Source organism: Schistocerca piceifrons, chromosome 7 (genome assembly GCF_021461385.2).
Source record: "Schistocerca piceifrons isolate TAMUIC-IGC-003096 chromosome 7, iqSchPice1.1, whole genome shotgun sequence".
Taxonomy (NCBI): domain Eukaryota; kingdom Metazoa; phylum Arthropoda; class Insecta; order Orthoptera; family Acrididae; genus Schistocerca; species Schistocerca piceifrons.
The window spans coordinates 62,687,438-62,711,575 of NC_060144.1; the positions used below are offsets into that span (position 1 = coordinate 62,687,438).

The 24,138-nt window shown below is 41.2% G+C and overlaps 1 protein-coding gene across 1 annotated transcript in view; it reads left to right on the forward strand.

Moving 5' to 3' along the window:
• Positions 1–24,138, forward strand: part of LOC124804788 (nuclear exosome regulator NRDE2) — a 158,095-nt gene that overhangs the window by 117,435 nt on the left and 16,522 nt on the right. Inside the window, exons 12-13 of the mRNA XM_047265116.1 lie at positions 7,741–7,965; positions 22,824–22,989. Of these exons, the coding sequence (XP_047121072.1) occupies positions 7,741–7,965; positions 22,824–22,989 (391 nt within the window). The remainder of the gene's footprint in view (positions 1–7,740; positions 7,966–22,823; positions 22,990–24,138) is intronic.

Sequence of the window (24,138 nt, forward strand, 5' to 3'; positions counted from 1 at the left end):
GGAGGTATAAGTAGGGGGAAGCAATATATTCGATACCTCATCCAGAAACGCCACCTCCTTTGTTGATGGACTACATTTTCTAAAGACTCTCCCAATGAATCTCAACCTTGCACTCGCCTCACCAACAATTAATTTTATATAATCATTCCACTTCAAATTGTTCCGTACGCATACTACCAAATATTTATAGAAGTAAGTGCTACCAGTGTTTGTTCTGCTGTCATATAATCATAAAGGATCCTTGTTTCTATGTATTTGTCTATGTTAAGTGTCAGTTGCCACTCCCTGCAGCAAGTGCCTATCTGCTGTGGGTTTTCCTGCATTTCACTGCAATTTTCTATTGCTGCAACTTCTCTGTATACTACAGCATCATCCACGAAAAGCCACATGCAACTTCCGACACTATCTACTAGGTCATTTCCAGGTACAAGACTGTGCATGACAGATGGTCTAGTGCAAAGGAACAAATATTCTGTTCAAATTTAAAGCATTGCAGTCAGGAAAATCTTGTCAGTACCGAGGTTAATCATCTGTCTGTTAGAATCTGATGGAAACGTAACTCAAATTTCCATTTTCAAGACGGGTAAAATTGTTAAGACACTCATGAAACTCAGTGCATTTGCAAGTATCACATGTTCAATCGTAATAGACATTCTTCTATTTCCAGGTACAAGATTGTGCTTGACAGATGAAGCTTAACTGTCTACATATTGTATAAACAGTTCTAAAAAAATATATAGCATATTACTCCCTACAAATGCAAAATATTTTCAAATGCTGCAGAAAACACAGTATCATGTCTAACAACAGACACCGTAGAATATGCCAGGAACAACTTATGGTGATCTCTAAAGCGCATTTCTTCACATGATTCTAAAATCAGTCACTGAACGAGAAGTACCAACCAAAATATATCACGTTCCTAAGTACCTTATCCTCTAGATACAACACAGTCCCCTAGCTATTTGGGTAGCATGATAACTAACAATGGTTGAAGTAGAAAGGATATAAAATGTATACTGGCAATAGCAATAAAACCGTTTCTGAAAAAGATTTGCACAATTATAGCCTTCGGCCATTAAGGCCTTTGTCACTCTCTCTCTCTCTCTCTCTCTCTCTCTCTCTCTCTCTCTCTCTCTCTCTCTCTCTCTCTCTCTCTCTCGCAAACGCAACTTGCACGCACGTCTGCAGTCTCAGACAACAGAAACCACACTGTGAGCAGCAGCACCAGTGCATGATGGGAGTGGCGACTGGGTGGGGGTAAGGAGGAGGCTGGGCCAGGGAGAGGGAGGGTGCGGGTGGCAGACAGTGAAGTGCTGCAGTTTAGACGGAGGGCAGGAGAGAAGGTGGGGGGGGGAGGATAAGTATTAGAAAGGTGAGAAATAAAAAGAAAAGTAATTAAAAGACTGGGTGTGGCGGTGAAATGATGGCTGTGTAGTACTAGAGTGGGAACAGGGAGGTGGCTGGATGTGTGAGGAAAGTGACTAACGAAGGTTGAGTCCAGGAGGGTTATGGGAATGTAGGATGTGTTGCAGGAAAGTTCCCACCTGTGCAATTCAGAAAAGCTAGTTTTGGTGGGAAGGATCCATATGGAATATGCTGTGAAGCAGTCATTGAGATGAGGGATATCATGTTTGTTAGTGTGTTCAGCAATAGGATAGTCCACTTGTTTTTTGGCCACAGTTTGTCGGTGGCTGTTCATGTGGACAGACAGCTTATTGGTTGTCATGCCTACATAGAATGCAGCGAAGTGGTTGCAGCTTAGCTTGTAAATCACGACTGGTTTCACCAGTAGATCTGCCTTTGATGGGATAGGTGATGTTAGTGACCCGACTGGAGTAGGTGGTGGTAGGAAGATGTATGGGACAGGTCTTGCATCTAGGTCTATTATAGGGGTATGAGGCATGAGATAAGGGATTGGGAGCAGGGGTTGTGCAAGGATGGCCGAGTATATAGTGTAGGTTCGGTGGGCGGCGGAATACCACTATAGGAGGGGTGGGAAGGATAGTGTGCAGGGCATTCCTCATTTCAGGGCATGACGAGAGGTAAGCGAAACCCTGGTGGAGAATGTAATTCAATTGTTACAGTCCCGGATGGTACTGAGTTATGAGGAGTTTGCTCCACTGTGGCCAGACTGTGGGACTTTGGGAGGTGGTGGGAGACTGGAAAGATAAGGCACAGGAGATCTGCTTTTGTACAAGGTTAGGAGGATAATTTTGGTCAGTGAAGGCTTCAGTGGACCCTCAGTATATTTTGAGAGGGACTGCTTGTCAGTGCAAATGTGACGACCATGGGTGGCTAGGCAGAATGGAAGGGACTTCGTGGTATGGAATGGGTGGCAACTGTTGAAGTGGAGGTATTGCTGGTGGTTAGTAGGTTTGATATGGATGGAGGTACTGATGTAACCCTCTCTGAGGTGGAGGTCAACATCTAGAAATGATGGGTTGAGTAGCACCTGGTGAAGCAACAGAGGAGAAATTGTTGAGGTTCTGGAGGAATGTGGATAGGGTGTCCTCACCTTCAATCCAGGTAGCAAAGATGTCATTAATGAATCTGAACCAGGTGACAGGTTTAGGATTCTGGGTTTTTAGGAAGGATTCCTCTAGATGGCCCACAAATAGGTTGGCATAGGATGGTACCTTGCAGGTGCCCATAGCCGTACCCCGGATTTGTTTGTAGATAATGTCTTCAAAGGAGAAGTAAGTGTGGGTGAGGATATAGTAGTTGGTCATGGTGATTAGGAAAGATGTTGTTGGTTTGGAATCCATAGGGCATCTGTAAAGGTAGTGTTCAGTAGCAGTACTGCCATGGGCGTTAGGAATGTTAATGTACAGAGAGGTGGCATCAATAGTGACGAGCAGGGCACCGTGTGGTAAAGGGACAGGAACTGTGGAGAGTCGGTGGAGGAAATGGTTGGTATCTTTTGTTTAGGAGTATAGGTTCTGGGTAATAGGTTGAAGGTATTGGTGTGCGAGAGCAGAGATACTGTCAGTGGGGGCACAGTAACTGGCCACAATGGATTGTCCTGGGTGGTTGGGTTTATGGATTTTAGGAAGCATGTAGAAGGTGGGAGTGTGGGGGTTGGTAGGGATAAGTAGAGAGATGGACTCTGGGGAGAGGTTCTGGGATGGGCCTAAGGATTTGAGTAGTGACTGGAGATCCTGCTGGATTACTGGAATGGGTCACTGTGGCAAGGTTTGTCGGTGGAAGTATCTGACAGCTGACAGAGTCCTTCCGCAAGGTAATCCTTACAGTTCAAAACAACGGTGGTGGAGCCTTTGTCTGCTGGTAGGATTATAAGGTCAGAATCAGTTTTTAGATGGTGGACTGTGGTTCTTTCTGCAGATGTAAGGTTAGTTTGCCTGTTGAGGGATTTGGGGAATGATGGTGAGGCAAGGTTCGAGGTTAAGAAATTCTGGAAAGTTAACGGGGTGGTTTGGAGGCAGCGGGGGTGGATCACAGTAGGATAGAGGAGTGAACTGAGTTAGGCAAGGTTCAATATTGGTCTTTGGTTGAGTCTGATTGGCGATGAAAAAGTGTTTCCACTGTAGGGACTGGGAGAAGGAGAGAAGGTCTTTAACAAGTCCTGCATGATTGAATTTGGGAGTGGGGCAAAAGGTGAGGCCTTTGGAAAAGACTGATATTTCTGTGGGACTAATGCTTCTGGAGGAAAGGTTCATGACTGTGTTGTGGGTCTGTTTAGGTTCCAGGTTCTGTGGTGGTGGGAGGGAGTTTTGGAGGGTGGGTTAAGTGTAGTAGGTCTGTGAGACAGGGTTTGTCAGCTATGAGCGGCCATGGGAGAGGTTTGGAGGTTCTTGTAGGTACTGCTACTCCAAGGCGGGAATAGAAAGTGAGCAGGATGGAGAGCTTTTTGAGGTGGCGTTTTGCATGTTGCTCAAGTTCCTGCAGGGCAAAAATTTCAATATGTGTTATGGGTTCCAGGAATTTTGGATTACATAGCAGGAGAATTTTGCAAATGGAGAGAAGTTACTGCAAGGAGGATTGGGCTTGGTTGATATGGTTTTGCAGGACTATGTTGGTGAGGGCTAAGGATTGGCGGAATCTGAACAGGTGGAGGCCATTGTGGAAGGAGGGGTGGCAACCCGAGATGGGTAATTTGGTGGTAAGGCCATTAGTGGTGATTTCATGAGACAAGCAACAACACAGGAACAGTACGTGGGACTGGGATCTGACTAGGGATAAGGAAATTTTTCTGTATTGACGCAGATGGCAAGAATAAGGATCCATGGTGGTGCAAAAAATGCGAAAAATTATGTAAAAAAAGTAGAATTACGTCTGAAAAATTACGCAAAAATACACCCAAATACGTGTGAGAAATCACGGAAAGGACGAAATTGATGCACAAGGGGAAAAAACGAGATGAAATCTGAGGAAGACGGCGATAGCGGAAGATGAAAACTCACTAAAATTAGCAAGAAGTCACAAGGCTCAAAGTAGAGAATAACTAATAATTAATAAATATGTGTTTGTTACTGTGGGTAGCAGGTTTGAGAGCAGATTAGCGTGAAGAAGGGGGACGGCAAAGTGGCTGGATGAGGTGGATTTAGTGGGTGCAAACAGGGATAGAACGTAGGAAGTGTGGGGGCTGGGGAAGGGTTCATAGGTAGAGATACAAGATTGTGTGGCACTGGAAAGGTGCGGGAGATAACACGGAAAAATATGGGAACTGATGCAGGGAGAGTGATTAGTTTGTAAATGGACCACCCCGTTGCTGAACACGCTGCCAAACATGATATCCCTCATCTCAATGACTGCTTCACAGCCTGTGCCATATGGGTCCTTCCCATGAACACTAGCTTTTCTGAATTGTACACGTGGGAACTTTTCCTGCAACACATCCTACGTTCCCATAACCCTCCTGGCCTCAACCTTCGTTAGTCACTGTCCTCACACATCCAGCCCCCTCCCTGTTCCCACTCTAGTACTACACAGCCATCATTTTCCTGCCACACCCAGTCTTTTAATTTCTTTTTATTTTTCTCCTTTCTGCTACCTACACCCCCCCCCCCCTCCCCCGCCACACACACACACACACACACACACACACACACACACACACATTCTCTCCTGCCCTCCGTCTAAACTGCAGCACTTCACTGTCCGCCAACCCCACCATATCATGCACTGGTGCTGTTGCTCGCAGTGTGGTTTCAGATGTCTGAACTGCAGACGTGTGTGCAAGTTGCATTTGTGTGAGTGTATATGTGTGTATGTGTGTCTATTGCTGACAAAGACCTTAATTACTGAAAGCTATAATTGTGCAAATTTTTTGTTGTGCCTATTGTGGCTCAGCATCTTCACTATATGCTGAGTAGCAACTTTCCTTCCCTAATGTTGTTAAATTCCATCCTGGATTTTCCATTGTTTGATTTCTGAAAAAGAGATTTGTTAGCATGTAATAATACAGGTGTAAGTATTAGGATATCTTTTCTGAAAGTATTTGCTGGATTGTAGCCTTACATTGAAATGAAATGTGGACAGTGAACAGTAGAGACAAAACTAGAAGAGGTGCGTTTGAAATATTGTGCTACTGAAGTGTGAGAGGTAGTGTGAAGTGTGAGAGGTAGAAATTGTAGAGTGAGACCAAGACTTGACTTCAGTATGCAGGTTCAAGTGGATTTAGGTTGCTAAAGTTATGCAGAGAAGAAGAGGCTTGCACAGGTTGTTTTAGGATGGGGAGCTGCATCAAACCAGTTTTCAGACTGAAGAGCACAACTTCACATTTAAGGAGGAGTAGCCATGCCCTCTCCCTCTTTCCCATCCCCTCAGGTTAGCCTGGTTCTACAGGCACTGAATAGATAACAGCTAAAGTGTGGAAACTAGTATAGGATGATTTGTTTGTGCCATGCAAAGAGATAGCCATGTTATTAGTCTTGGATAGGATATTGTAAAAAGTAAATGAGGCTACTTTGAGACACTTTTGTAGTCCTGCGTATAATCATGCAGCTTTAACTAATAAACAGAGATGAAAGTTTCTTTGTGAAGCTGAGAGAAACAGCGATTGTCTACTTATTGGCTGCTAGATAAGCTCTACTGTAGCAAGGCTGATGCATGTAAAGATATCTGGAGCACACAGTGAATATTAATTTGCTGGAACTTTAAAAGTTACCTTTAACATAACAGGGAACAAAAAATGTCTAAGAAATATACGTAAATGAAGGAAAATCCATTCCATGGAGAAGAAAATAACTGTGTGTAAGAATTGACTGTGAATTTTTACAGACAATAATCAAATTATGGTGCACAAATCATTACCTGTCATCAGTATGTAAGTTAAAGGGTGGGCAAAATGACATCAATCAGAAGGCACTGATGGGAACAAACATCGTTCTCAGAAATGAGCGTAATAAGAATAAATTGTGGAAATACTGCATGTTGGAGAAATAACAGAGTTAAAACAAAAGCTGCTCATTATGTTCAACTATTTAATTTTAGTGGGTGTATACTGCATTGTAAATATAGATGCTGAGTGGAATGGTACAAGACAGCAGGTAATCAGTAACTGCAAATAGCTTAGTGTAGCTGCAAATAGCTTAGAGTATTTGATGATTTTCAAGGACACCATTATTGAAAATATCTGAATGTTTGTAAGAAGTGAAATGTCATCACCTATGTGCCAGTATGTGCACTTGATAAAATATTTGCTACCACGTGACTATGACTAGCTGCGAACATTGTAATTCAAACCTTTAACGAAGATGAAACTTGTGTAAATCGTAGCAACCAGTTTCAATTTTCTATGTCTTGTTATTTGGTGTTGAATGCTCACCAAAGCATAATTACACTTATTGCTTAATTTTTCTCATAAAATTTCATTATTAAACAAAATTTACAAAATATATAAGATCTTCACTTTCTTGAATGGTCACCCAACTGGGTCATTGTGAGCCTGTGGAATAAATGGAAGTCTATAGGGAATGAGAGGTTACCATTTGGCTATCATTATGGGATATTTCGTGGTATTATCACACATGAACAATCACTGTCAGGGGTTAGTGTACAACATGTGATAGTTAATTCATATTCTCTAAGAATACTTACCAGGACAAGTTTCGAACTTTGTTTAACACTATTCATTTAGCAGATTTCAGTAACTGTATTTTATACTCAAAAGTGTATGGAACATGGTAATAGAATTATAAATATTGGAAGTCATATACAATGCTGCAAATGCAGTTTGTAAAATAAAGGGAAATTTGTGATCTGATTAAATATTGAAATATTTATGTGCAAAAAACATACAAATATGGAAAATAGTGAATATAATTATCTTGCTTTTTTAATTTACATACACAAGAGTTGTACACACTTGCAGGCTGTGGATGAGTACACATTGCACTCGCAGTTTAGCTTGCCAGTCTTGAAATGTATTGTTTGTATTGCACTCTTTATTATTTTCTTATTTCTCTTTGAAACTACTCATCAATCAGATTCAGAGGAATATACTCAGAAATAAATAAAAAACATCAGTTGGAACATTGTCCTGGTTTTTGAACTTATCTTCCATGAAATTAGATCTGTAGAACACAGAATGTGCCTTTTGTAAATATCAGACTCTCATTTACAAAAACAAAATGTGGTGATATTATGTTACTTCTGTTTTGTTATGTAGGACACTTGTATATGTTACTGAACAAGGTTGTGATTTAATAAAGAAATTTAAGCATGTTACACATAAACCATTTCTCAACGTAGGCTTTCAGATGCAATATTTTTCAGAATTACAGAAGCTGCTTCCAAGTTCGTCCATATTGGTGCTGAGTTGCTGAATGATTCTCCATCTGGGGATACAGACGGGAGTGAAATTTTGTTGCCTGATGCTGCTGTGGACTGGATAACGTGCCATGCTTGGATGGTATACCTCACAGAGTCACCATTGGCAGCAACTGCTCTCTTTGAAAAACTGATTCCAAAATTTGAAGGCTCGGGAGACCTTGTAACAAAGTGAGTAGCAGAAACTCAATACTCTGAAGAACATATACATGAGTGATTAAAAAATTAACAGATCTAGAGCTCTCATGATTGTAAAATTCCACAAGTTGGTTTAGTGTGTTGCTTAATTTCAGCGTTAGTGAACTACTAGAAGGTGATTAGCGTCGGATTGGCTCAGTATAAGTTATAAGATGGCTGCAAACACATAATTATGATGAGATGTAGAAGTACACAATGCAGAAAAATTTATGATTCTAAGTGGTACCTGAGGAACACAAATTTGTCCTCCTCTTGTTGAGGGATAAGGTCACAGAAACAGGTATGAGTTTCGCATAAGGAGAAGACAGAAATTATCAGCAAGAGGCATGTACACCAATACTGATAATCTGTGCTATTTTGACTGATATGCTGAGGGTAATCATCACATTCAACTTTGCGGTATGTCAAGTACATAAAACTGCAGCCAGTCACTTTTTTGAGTAGTTATATATTATTCAATGAACTGGTTTTCAAATCTTTTCAGGTTCATCTTCAGATGGTTTTTTGAAAGTTACGTGTCTGTTTCTAGCATAATGCTGGGTGTTGGGTTATGTCAATATGGGCAGCTTTTTTCTGTTAGTGTCCATCTGTCTGCTTCCATTTTGCTGGCCAGTTGGTACATCACTTCGCACACTTTTCCACAATCTGTATGCATTTACACTGTGATTACGAAACTTTGCCAGTATCCTGGCAGTTTCCTGTCAGACGGCGTTCAAGGACTATGCAATGACTCACTCCCCACCCTCCATATTCCTGCCCGTCAGACCAGTAAGCAGTAGCGGATCCATTCTTAAAACTTTTAAATCACACCTCATATATCGAAAAGACAGATTAGAGGCCATAGGAGGGGGAATATTCATTGCAGCTGACAAAAATATTGTCTCCATTGAGGTTGAAGTTGAATGAGACAGTGAAGTAACGTGGTCGCCTATAACAGTTCTAGGTGAGTTTACTTGTTGAATTTTTTACTGGCCACCCAATCTCCTGTCACAGTTCTAGAGTCATTCAAAGAAAGTTTGCTGTCAGTAGCACATAAGTACCCAGATCATGCAATACGAATTGGAGGCAACTTTAACCTACCAAGTATTCATTGGGATGTTTATGGAGTCATTGTGGGGATGCAGATAGACAGTTGTGCAAAGTACTTTTGAACATGTTTCCTGAAAACTGTCTTGAGCAGCTTGCTCAACAGCCCCCATGCAATGGAAATATCTTAAGACATGTAGCTGCAAATAGGCCAAATCTTATCAACAGTGTCAGTATAGAAACAGGGATTAACGATCATGATGTCATTATAGTAACTATGGTTACTAAAGTTAATAAATCAGGCAAGAAGGCTAAGAGAGTGTTTCTGCCAGATAGAGCAGATAAGCTGTTGTTAACATTTCACTTAGTTCTAGTAAGGTGGACATAGAGGGGCTATGGGCAAAGTTTAAGCAGATTGTAAATCATGGTGTGGAGAGTTATGTGCATAGTGAGTGGATAAAGGATGAAAAAGACCCACCATGGTTTAATAATGAAATTCGGAAGTTGCTGAGGAAGCAGAGGCTATTGCACTCACAGTTCAAAAGAGGACGTATAAATGAAGACAAGCAAAGGTTTGTGTCTGTGAAAAGATTGATGTGCGAAGCATACAACTACCACCATGATACCTTAGCCAAAGATCTGTGAGAAAACCTGATAAAATTCTGGTCTGAGGCTTCCACTCAGTCCCTTGTTAACCAGGCTGGTGTGGCAGTTGGAGGTAGCAAAACGAAAACGGAATTTTTAAATTTCACATTCAAGACATCATTTACACAGGAGAATGTCCAGTACTGTCATTTGACCATCAGACAGACTTCTGTATGGATGACAGTAATAAGCATCGCTGATGTAGAGAAACAACTCAAAGACTTGAAAGCAAACAACTCATCTGATCTGGATGGAATCCCAGTTTGTTTCTACAAAGGGTACTCTATGGCATTGTCCTCTTACCTAGCTAACATTTATCACCCAGCACAAAGTGCCTTGCAACCTGAAAAAAGTGCAGGCACCTCCTGAATATAAGAAGGGTAAAAGACCAAACCCGCAACATTATAGACAATATCCATAACTTCGGTTTGCTGCAGAATCCTTGAACATATTCTCAGTCTGGATATAATAAATTTTCTTCAGAATGAGAAGCTTATGTCCAAAGAATACCATGGTTTTTGAAAGCATCACATGTGTGAAACTCTTCTTGTCCTGTACTCACATGATATAATGTGAACTATGTATGAAGGCCAACAGGCAGGTCCCATATTTCTAGATACAGTGCCTCATTGCAGGCTGTTAACGAAGGTACAGGCATATGGAATAAGTTCACAGATGTGTGAGTAGCTTGATGATTTCTTAAGTAATTGAGCCAAGTATGTTGTTCTCAATGGCGACTGTTCGTAAGAGACAAGGGCATTGTCAGGAGTGCCCCAGGCAAATGTGATAGGACCGCTGTTGTTCTCTATATATAAATGATTGGCAGATGCAGTGGTCAGCAGTCTGTGGTTGGTTGTTGAAGATGCCATGGTGTATGGTGAGGTTTCAAAGTTTAGTGACTGTAGGAAGATACAGGATGACCTAGACAAAATTTCCAGTTGGTGTGATGAATGGCAGCTAGGTCTGAATGTGGGAAATGTAAGTTAATGCACATGAGTAGGTAAAACAAACCTGTAGTGTAAGAATACAGCATTAGTAGCGTACTGCTTGACACAGTCACATCGTTTAAATATGTGAACGTAACACTGCAAAGTGGTATGATATGAAACGAGTATGTGAGGACTGTCATAGGGAAAGCGAATGGTTGACTTATGAAGTTTATTGAGAGAATTTTAGGAAAGTGTGGTTCATCTGTAAAGGAGACTGAATATAGGACACTGGTGCAATCAGTAACCAGTTCTTGCACCAGGTAGAACTGAAAGAGAACATTGAAGCAGTTCAGAGGTGGGCTGCTAGATTTGTTACCGGTAGATTCGAACAACACTAAGTATGGGGATACTCCAGAAACCCAAACGGGAATCCCTGGACGGAAGGTCACCATCATACAGTGTGCTAAGGACAATGAAGATAACATATGAGAAATTAGGGCTCATATGGAGGTATATAGACAGTTGTTTTTCCTTCACTCTATTTTCGAGTGGAACGGGAAAGGAAATGGCTAGTAGTGGCACAGGGTACCATTCATCACACACTATATGGTGGCTTGTGGAGTATACGTAGATGTAGATTCACACAAGCACAACACACATACACATGACCACTTTCTCTGGCCACTGAGGCTGGAATATGTGTAACTGCACCTAATGGGAGATGTAGTCTGGCATGGGTGGTGGGGGGTAAGGAGGAGGCATGGAGTGTTGAAGCGGAGGGATCTATTTACATACTCTGAAAGCCACTATGCAATGTGTGGTGGATGGTATCCTGTATCACTACTAGTCATTTCCTTTTCTGTTCCAGTCACAATAGTGCAAGGGAAAAATGACTGTCTATGTACTTCCATATGAGCCCTAATTTCTAATGTTACATTCATGATTCTTACACAAAATGTATGTTTGTGGCAGTGGGATTGTTTTACAATCATCTTTGAATATCGGTTCTCTAAATTTTCTCTCAATAGTGGTCTTAAAAAAGTTGCCTTCCCTCCAGAGATTCCCATTTGAGTTCCCATAGCAACTCCAGAACACTTGCGTGTTGCTCGAATCTATTGGTAACAAACCCAGCAGCCCACCTCTGAATTGTTTCAACGTTTTCCTGTAATCTGACTTGGTGCAGTTCCCAAACATGCAAGCAGTACTCATTAATAGGTTGCATTAGAGTCCTAGATGTGGTTTCCTTTAAAGATGAAGCACACTTTCCCAAAACTCCCCCAATAAACTAAAGTCAGCCATTCGCCTTCTGTACCACAATCCTCATAAGCTTGTTCCATTCCATATCTCTTTGCAAGATTATGCCCAGATATTTAAATGACATGACAGGACACTACTAATACTGTATTCGAACATTACAAGTCTGTTTTTCCTGCTCGTATGCATTAACATACATTTTTATATATAAAAACAAAGATGAGGTGACTTACCGAACGAAAGCGCTGGCAGGTCGATAGACACACAAACAAACACAAACATACACACAAAATTCAAGCTTTCGCAACAAACTGTTGCCTCATCAGGAAAGAGGGAAGGAGAGGGAAAGACGAAAGGATGTGGGTTTTAAGGGAGAGGGTAAGGAGTCATTCCAATCCCGGGAGCGGAAAGACTTATCTTAGGGGGAAAAAAGGACAGGTATACACTCGCAAGGACATGTCTGCTTGTGTCTGTATGTGTGGATGGATATGTGCGTGAGTGCGAGTGTATACCTGTCCTTTTTTCCCCCTAAGGTAAGTCTTTCCGCTCCCGGGATTGGAATGACTCCTTACCCTCTCCCATAAAACCCACATCCTTTCGTCTTTCCCTCTCCTTCCCTCTTTCCTGATGAGGCAACAGTTTGTTGCGAAAGCTTGAATTTTGTGTGTATGTTTGTGTTTGTTTGTGTGTCTATCGACCTGCCAGCGCTTTCGTTCGGTAAGTCACCTCATCTTTGTTTTTATATATAATTTTTCCCACGTGGAATGTTTCCCTCTATTATATTGATAACATACATTTTTCTACATTTAGAGCTAGCTACCATTCATCACACCAACTACAATTTTTGTCTAAGTCGTCTTGTATCCTCCTACAGTCACTCAGCTTCAACACCTTATTGTAAACCACAGCATCACCAGCAAAGAACCCAGATTGCTGCTAATCATGTCTGTCAGATCAGTTACGTATGTAGAGAGTAATAGCAGTTCCATTACTCATTCCTGGGACACTCCTGATGATATACTTGTCTCTGTAGGACACTTACTGTTGAGGACAATATACTAAATTTTATTGCGTAAGAGGTCTACGAGCACTCATATATCTGGGGACTTATTCCATAGCTTGTACTACTATTAATGGTCTTCAGTGGGGCACCATGTGAAATGCTTTACAGAAATCTAGAAATATGAAATTTGATCTTGCCCTTATTCGCAGTATTTCATGTGAGAAAAGGGCAAGCTGAGTTTCGCACAAGTGGTGCTTCCTATAACTGTTGCTGATTTGGGGACAGAATCTTTTGGGTCTCAAGGAATTTTATTATATTTGAACTCAGAATATGTTCAAGAATTCCACAGCAAACCGTTGTTAAGGATATTGGTCCATGATATTCTTTTACCCTTTTTATATATAGGAGTCACCTACACTTTTTTCCAATCACTTGGAACTTTGCACTGGGTGAGAGATTCACGATAAATGTAAACTAAGCAAGGGGCCAATGCTGTAGAGTACTCTTCATAAATCAAATTGGGATTCTTTTTGGACTTGGCACTCTTTGTAAAACTAAATTGGAATTTCTTTTGATCTTGATGACTTGCTCGTTTTCAACTCTTTCAATTGTTTCTCTGTGCTAGGGATGCGTGTTACTACATCGTCCATATAAGAGTCTGTGTGATGGTCAAATGAAGAAATGCTTGTATGATTCTGCTGTATGAATAATTTCTTAAACATGAAATTTAAAACTTTTGTTTTCCTTTTGTTATATCCTACTGCCGCACTGGATTGGTCAAGAATGACTGGCTGAAGTGATTTTACGCAGGACCAGTATTTTCTTGGGCATATCTTGTGCTAAAGTATGATGGTGGTAGTTGTATGCTTTGCACATTGATCTTTTCAAAGTTCCATGAATCTCTACTAACTTTTGCACATTCTGTTTGAACTGAGAGTGCAACAGCAGGGTATGGGTGAGGCAAGGTGTTGTGCTGCTTGTTGAGCATGCAGGGGCGTGGTGAAGACAGGATGTGGCTGCCATGTGCTGTGAGGAGCTTTGAGAGCGGGTGGGAAGGGAGAGAGGGAAAGGAGAGAAGAAGAGGAGGAGAAAAGGCTATTGGGTTCATTGGTGGAGTAGAAGATTCTGTAGTGCTGGAGTGGTAGCAGGGAAGGGGATAGGTAGTGAAGGACAGGGATTGGCAAATGTTGAGGCCAGAGGGGTTATGAGAACATAGGAGATTGTGCAGGGAGAGTTCCCACCTGCACAATTCAGAAAAACTGGTGTTGGTAGCAAGGATCCAGATGGCACATGCTGTGAAGCAGTTATTGAAGTGAAGCACATTGTGCTGGGCAGCATGTTCAGCAACTGGGTAGTCCAGCAATCTGTTGGACACAGTTTGTCAGAGGCATTCATGTGGACAGACAGCTTATCAGTTTTCATGCATGACTTTACCTACCTATCCCCTTCGCTGCTCCCACTCCAGTACTACACACCCTTCTATTGCACCAACACACTCACTAGTCTCTTTCCCGTTGTATACTTCTCTCCTTTTCCCTCCCCCCTCCCTCAAAATTACCAGTTGCACCTAGCAGCCCTGTCCTGTCCCACCACACCCCTGCAAGCACCTGCCTGCATCACTCCACCTTCCCCCACCACTACCCTCCTATCCCTCCACTTCCCCACCCCAGGATTCTCTTTACACCCACAACCCACTGATTGCTCCTCCCACCATGTGCAGTTGCTGTACATGGTTCAACTTCAGTGGCCAGAGAGAGTGGTCGTGTGTGCAAGTTGTACTTATGTGAATAATGTGTGTGTTTACTACTTTAGAAGAACGTATTTTGGGTGAAAGCTTAAATGTATAGCAGTCTTTTTGTTGTGCCTGTCTGTGACTCAGCATCTCCTCCATAGCGTGAATAGCCATCTACTCTTTCCCTAATACTGTCATTATTCTATACTGGATTTTCCTTTGTTCAAAATTGATTGTTTTATTTTATCGATTAGAAATGGTTGATGAAAACCTGCAACTGCAGAAACAATGATTTTGTTTCTTATAGAAAATATTTGCTATTGGCACTCACAATTTTCTTTTACTTATTTCTTGCATGGCATGTTTCAGGGAAAATTTATATTGTCTGGTGTATGGTTGTGTGTTGGTTTAAGGATCACGTAAGAACACTGTATACGTTGAGGAGACTTAGAGACACTGGAAGGTTTCAGACTGATTATGTCATGACAAGCAAAGATTTTGAAACCAGATTTTAAATTGTAAGACATTTCCAGGGGCATATGTGAACTCAAGCCATAATTTATTGGTTATGAACTGCAGATTAAAACTGAAGAAATTGTAAAAATGTTTCAGATTAAGGAGGGTTATAGATGGAGCATTAGGCAGTTCTGGACTGAAATGGGGGAAAGGAATATGATAGAACACAAAAGGGGTGAGAAAAATAATTTTATTTTATGGCCAGTTTTGGTGTTAATATTTAGCAATTTCAGCATTAATTTTTCAAATTTTGATATTGTTATTTTGCATAGTTGGTGCTATTTTTGTCATTTTAAATGCTAACTTTGCCAATTTCAAGGTTATTTTTGCCTTTATTAGTGCTTTTTTTTACCAATGTTGTTATTATTTTTTGAGAAGTTTGGTAATACTTTTTGACATTTCTGGTGCCATTTTTTGTCAGTTTTGGTACTGTTATTGGCTAGTTTTGATGTTATCTTTTGCCAGTTATTGTATTAGTTTCGGATTGCTTATTTTTTAAGCACCACATGTCTCTCTCTCTCTCTCTCTCTCTCTCTCTCTCTCTCTCTCTCTCGATCCCATTTTTTAAAATTGATCTCATATAATTAAATATTTTCCTTGAGACATAAGAATCTCACCATTATTTACGATAATGACAAAAGCTGGAGAAATGAATGAAAATTTGTGCCACGACCATGACTTGAACCCGCATTTGATGATTTCAGAAAGGGGAAATAGACTGAATGCATGAATTGAAGTTTGTATTAGGGAGGGCACTGAGCTAGGGTAGCCCATGCAGCTGTGTCACTAATGCTGCTATGATGTTGTAACGGCTAACACATCTGCCTGCTAAGCAGGAGACCCGGGTTCAAGTCCTGGCCATGTCACAAATTTTAATAAAAAAGAAATCTAATTGATTAAAGTAACGACAGCTCGAGAACCACACACCATTGAAAACTTTTTCAAAAGAAAGCATTGTCATAACTTGAAAGTTCTCTTCTGAAACGTGCTGCCAGTTTGTCAACATTTCATTATTGGAACCTACGCATAGCCTCTGACAGACGGTGCGGGATGACACACTGTTACAGGGAGCCCATACTTGCTCTTGGATGGCAGGAAGAGGAGTGAAGGAGTTACAATTTGCTTGGTGCAAAATGCAGCAATTCTTCTACAGTGAAAATGTGTGCCCTCTCATTCCAATAATGGTCATTTCAAAAGTCCTGCACACTGCATATGCATGACCATTATGGTGGCATGATCAAGTTGAAATTCATGTCGGTTGTGAGGGAGACTTTAGGTGTATGGCCTTGCATGTGTTTTCTGGTTCGCGTGGCTGTGTCATAAGTGACTCAGTTTTAAAATGGAAGCTTAAACTGAGTCATATTGGATTACATGTAGTGACCAGAATTCCTACATCAAAATTGAATCCCTGCATAGAAAGAAACCAAAAGAAATTCACAGTGAATTGAGAGAGGTGTGTGGGAATAGAGAACTGAATCGGAGCACAGTATCCTGGTGGTCTGCTCATTTCCATGAAAGTTGGGTAAGCACTCAGGACAACCCAAGAAATGGGAGGCCATCAACTGCAACAGCCTAAATGTCTCAGGTTATTATTAATTACTTTTGAGAGATGATTGATGAAAAACATAGGAGAAAATTCCATATGAGGTCAGAATGTCTGACAATCCAGTTTACAGAATCATAACTGAAAAGTTAAAGATGAGAGAAGCTGCTATCAGGTTGGGTTTCACGTAATCTAAGTGAAGAGCAGAAAGCAGGCACAAAAGAATTGCTCCAAAGTTATAAAACAGAAGTAGAACAGTTCCTGAAAAGGAATGTTGCCCTTGGTCAAACCTGGATATGAGATTTTGAGCTAGAACTGGTGTTTGAGTTATTACAATGGAGAAGCTCTGACCTTCCACGCCTGAAAAAATTCTGCTGCCACCAATTAAAGGTGAAACTCATGATGATCTTTACAGACAACATGAATGGAGTCATAACTGGAAATAGAGTTTCACAGGGGACATCTGTAACAGGCACGCACGACAAGCTGTTCCTGGAAAATGTTTTGCACTACATCTGATTCCTTCATTCTGTAAGATAATACAAGACAGCATATTGCCCTACTGATGAGAGAAACACCCTACAAAAATGGATGGGAAATACTTCCCCACACAATGTACAGTCCTAATATGAGCCCACCAGACTTTGATGTGTTTTCCAAATTGAAGGAACAACTCTGTGGTAAATGGTTTGATATGATTGATGAAGCTCCCAGTGAGGTGGCCTGAATAGTCAGAAAGCTCAACAATGAAGGTGACCCATTCCAGAATACAGAAGTTGCCAAAATGTTGGGAAGCTGTCATAAGCAAGAATGGAGATTATACTGAAGGCTTGTATCAGAAGTGTACAATCGTTGGTGTTGCAGGGACTCTGCACTATACTCTGTTTACACATTGGAGCTGCTAGCAATGCCAAGAGTTAATAAAGCCATTTACACTGATGACACCACCCATCGTACAAGAAACAGATTGCTACATGCAATCATCAGCTGCAAGAAACCTGGACAAATCGTGAAGACGGGCAGCCCAGTGGCAAGTCAGAATTAATGCAACTCACAAAATGCTAAAAGCCAGCACTATGACTCATATGGCTATTTGGGGAACAGATTCAATGGACTCCAATGGCCAGATACCTTGGAGTCATGCTATACTATCAGTTATTTGTGAGCACTGACATGATTTATGTGCTGTTAATCATACAAAGTTGGAAAACTGGACATAGTCCAACCAATAGAACTTTGTGGCTAATAAATGTCTGGGAAATGGAAATCAAAGCTCTGGTATAGTGTACATTACAGGACAAAGACCACCCAGTACTTAATAAGATTTTCAGCTTCAGGATGACAGACTGATGTGCTACTGAAGAGGCTGTGACATCATGTTTCATGAACTTACAACCCCGATAAAATTCTGTTCACTATTTCTATACTCATAGTCAAAACTATATTGTGGCCATGTTTTTTTGATTTGGAGAAAGCCTACACCTGCTGGAGAACTGGTACCCTTTGTACTCTCTATATGTGGGGATTCCATGGCTGCCTGCCCTGTTTCCCTGAGTAATTTTTAAAAGAACAAGTTTTCAAGGTATGTGTGGGTCTGCCTTGTCGGGCACCTTTATTCAGGAAAACGGTGTGCCTCAGGGTTCCGTCATCCTCTTTGCTATCGTCATTAACCCTACAATGACCTGTCTCCTGCTGGGCACCTCCAGCTCCCTTTGTGTTGGCAATTTTGCCATATATTGCAGTTCTCCATGGACTTGTCTCGATGAGCGGTGTCTTCAGCGATGTCTCGATCATCTTTGCTCATGGAGCATCGACGGGGGCTTTCGTTTTAATTCTGAAGGTGGCAGGGGTAAACGACAGGGAACGAAAGGCTATTTACAATTTGTACAGAAACCAGATGGCAGTTATAAGAGTCGAGGGACATGAAAGGGAAGCCGTGGTTGGGAAGGGAGTGAGACAGGGTTGTAGCCTCTCCCTGATGTTATTCAATCTGTATATTGAGCAAGCAGTAAAGGTAACAAAAGAAAAATTCGGAGTAGGAATTAAAATCCATGGAGAAGAAATAAAACTTTAAGGTTCGCCAATGACATTGTAATTCTGTCAGAGACAGCAAAGGACTTGGAAGAGCAGTTGAACGGAATGGATAGTGTCTTGAAAGGAGGATATAAAATGAACATCAACAAAAGCAAAACGAGGATAATGGAATGTAGTCGAATTAAGTCGGGTGATGCTGAGGGAATTAGATTAGGAAATGAGACACTTAAAGTAGTAAAGGAGTTTTGCTATTTGGGGAGCAAAATAACTGATGATGGTCGAAGTAGAGAGGATATAAAATGTAGACTGGCAATGGCAAGGAAAGCGTTTCTGAAGAAGAGAAATTTGTTAACATCGAGTATAGATTTAAGTGTCAGGAAGTCGTTTCTGAAAGTGTTTGTATGGAGTGTAGCCATGTATGGAAGTGAGAGGTGGACGATAAATAGTTTGGACAAGAAGAGAATAGAAGCTTTTGAAATGTGGTGCTACAGAAGAATGCTGAAGATTAAATGGGTAGATCACATAACTAATGAGGAGGTATTCAATAGAATTGGGGAGAAGAGGAATTTGTGGTACAACTTGACAAGAAGAAGGGGTCGAATGGTAGGACATGTTCTGAGGCATCAAGGGATCGCCAATTTAGTATTGGAGGGCAGCAATCGTAGAGGGAGACCAAGAGCTGAATACACTAAACAGATTCAGAAGGATGTAGGCTGCAGTACGTATTGGGAGATGAAGAAGCTTGCACAGGATAGAGTAGCATGGAGAGCTGCATCAAACCAGTCTCAGGACTGTAGACCACAACAACAACTACAACAGCTCTTCCATTCATTGAAACTATGGAATCCCTGGGGCTTCTGTTTGGTACGAAACTCTCTTGGTTCTCCCACATGTCTTACTTGGCAGCTAACTGTAAGGGGCCCCTCAGTGTCCTACATGTTGTCAATGGTACTTCCTGGGGTGCAGATCGAACCATTCTTCTCCGTTTGTACCGGTCCTTTGTCCGTTCGAAACAACTTTGTGGTCTAAGGGTGCTTTGTTTATGCATGTGCATATCCGTACCTTTTATGCTGTCTCAATACTATCCCCTGTCATGGCATCTGTTTGGCCACTGGCACCTTTTATACTAGCCTGGTTGAGAGTCTGTATGCAGAAGCTGCCGAACTACTGCTGTCCTACTGCTGTGACTTTCTCCTCAGCAAATATCCATCCCATTTGTCTGCAATGCATGGCCACCCATCCTATGCCTGCTTCCTCAGTGACTCCTTTGATCACCAGTACCGCTCGTGTCCATCTTCTCTGTTACCTCCCGGAGTTCACTTCTGGCTCTTGCTCCAGCAGATTAATTTCATGCTTCCTGCAACTTCCCCAGTAGGCTGAACCCTTCACCACCTTGGCTTCGTGCCATGGCCTATGTTCATCTTAGCCTTCATTTGCTTCCTAAGGACACTACTCCAGCCTCACTTTATCACCTTCAGTTTCATGACCTTAGCATGGAACTTTGTCATAGTACCATCGTGTACACTAATGGCTCTCAGATTTATGGTGGTGTCGGGTGTGCCTTCGTCATTGGCGGCAATGTTTTTCAGTATCAGCTTCCAGCACACTGCTCAGTATTTACAACAGAGCTCTTTGCTCTGTATCAGGCCACGGAGTACATCTGGCGACACAGGCTTTTCAATTGTGTCATCTGCTCAGACTCTCTCTGCACCATTCAAAGCCTCTTGGTGGAACCACTGTGATGGTTATGTGGGTTCCTGGTCATGTTGGTCTGACAAGAAATGAGGCTGCTGACACTGCTACCAAGGCTGCAGTCCTTGTACCTCAGCCCACTGGTTCTTATATTCCCTCTGATGATCTCTGTGTTGCTGTCTGTCAGGAGGTGGTGTCACTTTGGCATCGCCACTGGTCCTCCCTTCATGGGAATAAGCTCTGGGTTACTAAGCCCCTCCCAGCAACTTGGACGACCTCCTCTCAGCCCTCCAACCATGAGGAGGTCATTCTAACTTGGTTGCATAGTGGGCACTGTCTTCTTTGCCATTGCCATTTGTTAAGTGGTGCTCCCCCACCACTTTGTGCACATTTTGCCCAACTTTTAACTGTCCATTTCCTGATGGAATGCCCTTTTTTTTAACTGTTTATGTTCCTGTTTGCATTTGCTGTCTGAGTTATTGGCTGTTTTAGTGAACGATGCACGAGCTGTCAACCGCATTTTACTTTTTATCCGCCATAGCAATACGGCAAAGGCCATTTAATTTTTAGTTCTGGACCTCCATTTCTCTATGGTGTATTTTAAAGACCATTCTCCACATCCCTGTTTTTAGCTGTCTCATCTTCCATTGATTGGGATTGATGTATAGTCATTTTTAACTCCTCCCTTTGTCTACATGTTTCACAGTTTTGATATGGGCATCTGTGACCCTATTTGTTTTTGCACCCTAAAACAAAACAACCAAACAATCCACTTCCCTTGCAGGCAACCTACCTGCCCCATATAAGAATGATCTCTACTAACCCCCACTCCTGTGTTGCCATTGTTTTCACCTTATACCTCTCCCATATTCCCACTGAAAGCCTTACAGGTTTTCTTTTATGCAAGTCTGTCCAAAATCTAGATTATTTTTTTCTTCTTCTTCTTCGAGAGTTGTGATCTGTTCTCATCATGTAATCGTATTTGATCTTTGATTTTCGAGCAACAAGTTGTAAACTTCATTTAGTATGGAACTTACTACAAGGTTCCTTGTCTCCTTTTAAATTTGTGTGTAATGGCTATGATAATCAGAAAACATTAACATTAGGCCAAGTCACTTTAAAATATATGCTCGACTCACCAGCACATGTCTACAGCTTGGCGATACTGAATAGAGTTCCAGCTGTCTAAGATCTACAAATTATAACTCCACATAGAAGTTTGAAATAAATTTTGTCACTATTTGAGACACGTGAGAAGCATATACTTAGAAACTGCCGAAAGGAGGATGTGTAAAATTTGGAACTTTTAAAAGTTCTTCAATCATTAGATACAGGAAGACATGAGAAAAGAAGTCACTTCAAATTCCTAACTGAAAGAGACTGAGTGCTTGGCAGAACATTGAAGTAACAGGGAATTAATAGATGGAATTCAATGTCCTGCTTATGGAAATCTGCACAATCAAGTTTGTATAAACTGAAGATAATCTCTTCTTTTGAAGTTAATGTCCTTTATAATTTCCTACCTTATTTACCTCCTCACCCCATCAACATCCCCCTTCCCCCACCACCCTCCTCCCACACCTCCCTGTCTTCATTTGTACCACCTGTGTAATTAACTTTTCATGTCTCTTTTATTGAATGTTGTCTATGAATCTCATATCAGTCCTTCATACTCATATCTGTGGCTTGTGAGAGCTGCCCCCTGTAGTAGTTTGTTAATATTTGTCCTGTCTCTGTATTCGTATGTTTCCTTTAGACCAGGGTGCTGTGGATGATTTCCTTGTTGGATTCCACAATCATTCCAGTTCCCTGCTTCTGATGATCGAATGCATCTCTAGTTATGAAAAGCTAATATTTTTGTTCACACACATTTATTTGTTTGTTACACATGATAGTGGAAATTCCCAACTTCACTTGGCGTGCACTCATGTCGTTTTCCACAGTCTCCTCTTCCTGTCTTTTGTGCACCTTTTCCAACACATTTTTTCTCATCATCATCCCCGTGCACTGCATGAACCCATCAGTGCTGGCCCCTGTGTCATATTTGTATCCCAGGCAATTGCTGCCTCTCCCTCCCTCCCTCCCATTCCTGGTCTCCTTCCTTCCCTCTGCCACTTCTCCCATCACAACCCCTCACCTCCGTGTTAATTGATTCTGTATTTTAGACAACTTAATGTGATTTCCCAAGAAAAGTGAACCGGACACAGCATTGAGTGTGTTTATTTATTCCACAAAAGCTGGATATTATCACCTTTCATAAATTATGTTTCATTGTGTAAATCTCACTGTTTCTATTTACTGCAGATGTGATGGTTTCCATTGTGTGAAATAGTGTGTAGCACATGGCTCCCATTCCACCGCCCACTCACCAACCCCCCCTCTCCACCCCCCCCCCAAAGTATTAGAATCCCTGAGTTATTCATAAGTGAGAAATAAATTAGCTTTGTGTCTTTACAGGGAGAGATGTCGTGCAGAGGCTCTCTGGGAGAGCTATATCTGTATGCTACAGTGGCATTGCAGAAACACAACTTTTACATTTTCTGTACTTCAAGATGCTATTATTAGAGCCCTCGAGGTTTTCCCCAACAATTTGCATTTCTTGGCAAGTCTTGCTGAATTGCAGGTAAGTAAAATGATCAGTCTTAAGTGTTACATATATTCTTTATAATATGTACTCCTTCTGTAACACTTGTCTCCTGTTTTTTAAATGCACTTTCAGTTGTCAGACATTGGTGGCGGGGTGTTTACAGTGCATACATGTTCCACAGTAATTATTTCTGATCATGTTGCTGTACAAAATGTGTCTTGATAAGTAGTTCAAACACAGTGGTTAATTTATGAGTTACAAAGAATGATTCTGAATCGAGAACAGTTTATCTATTAGATCGAACGAAACAATTTATTTCACACTACAAACAATGCATGTCTGAAAATTTTCCAAATTCCATCCAAATGACAAATAACAGGGTGGCAGCTTGATGGAAAATTGAGAGTTGCTATGGAAACTGAATTTACTGGGAAAGTCAGGGGAATTCCTGGGAGTTCTGAAAGACTTGAGCTACTCATTGATGGAAATAAATGTTCTAAGAAATTTTGTTACATATCACTCTGAAATTCTGTTTCAGAAAGAATTGGTTGTGGAGTTTGTATAAAGAAAGATGGAGATGACCTTAAAATTGCATTAGGCATTAGTGTTTATTTTCTCAATTGCAGTGCTAGCAGACCTCAGTTAATCTTTGTTATTGCTTGTTGGCTCTCAGGCTCCAGGACTGTTTCCCATTAAATGTTTGTTGGTGCGACAGAGTGTTACGTAGAAGTGAGAATTTGTCTAGTGGCTGTGAATTCATTGTTCACATCAAAGCAAAGATCCATATTTGAACACACATTTTATAGATCCTTGATGAATATTCAGGCTTTTGTTCTTTTTTACCAATGTCAGTGCAATGTAGTACTTTGCTGATCGGATGATCCATTTGTTCCCTAATGTTAGATATAACATCTAACTCTCATCACACGCATAGGCACAAATCAGATCTGTAACCACCTACCCACCCACCCACACACACACACACACACACACACACACACACAAATTACACAAATTATTGCATGCAGAAGCAGAATGGACAAATAGTTGAAAGTTATGAAAAAGATTAATGAACATGTCACACAAAGATCTGATTTGATTGTCAAAAACCAATAATACCTATAGGCTATGAGTATGTTACCCGACAATTATAAAATAACTTTTTCTCTTTCTGTACCACCTATA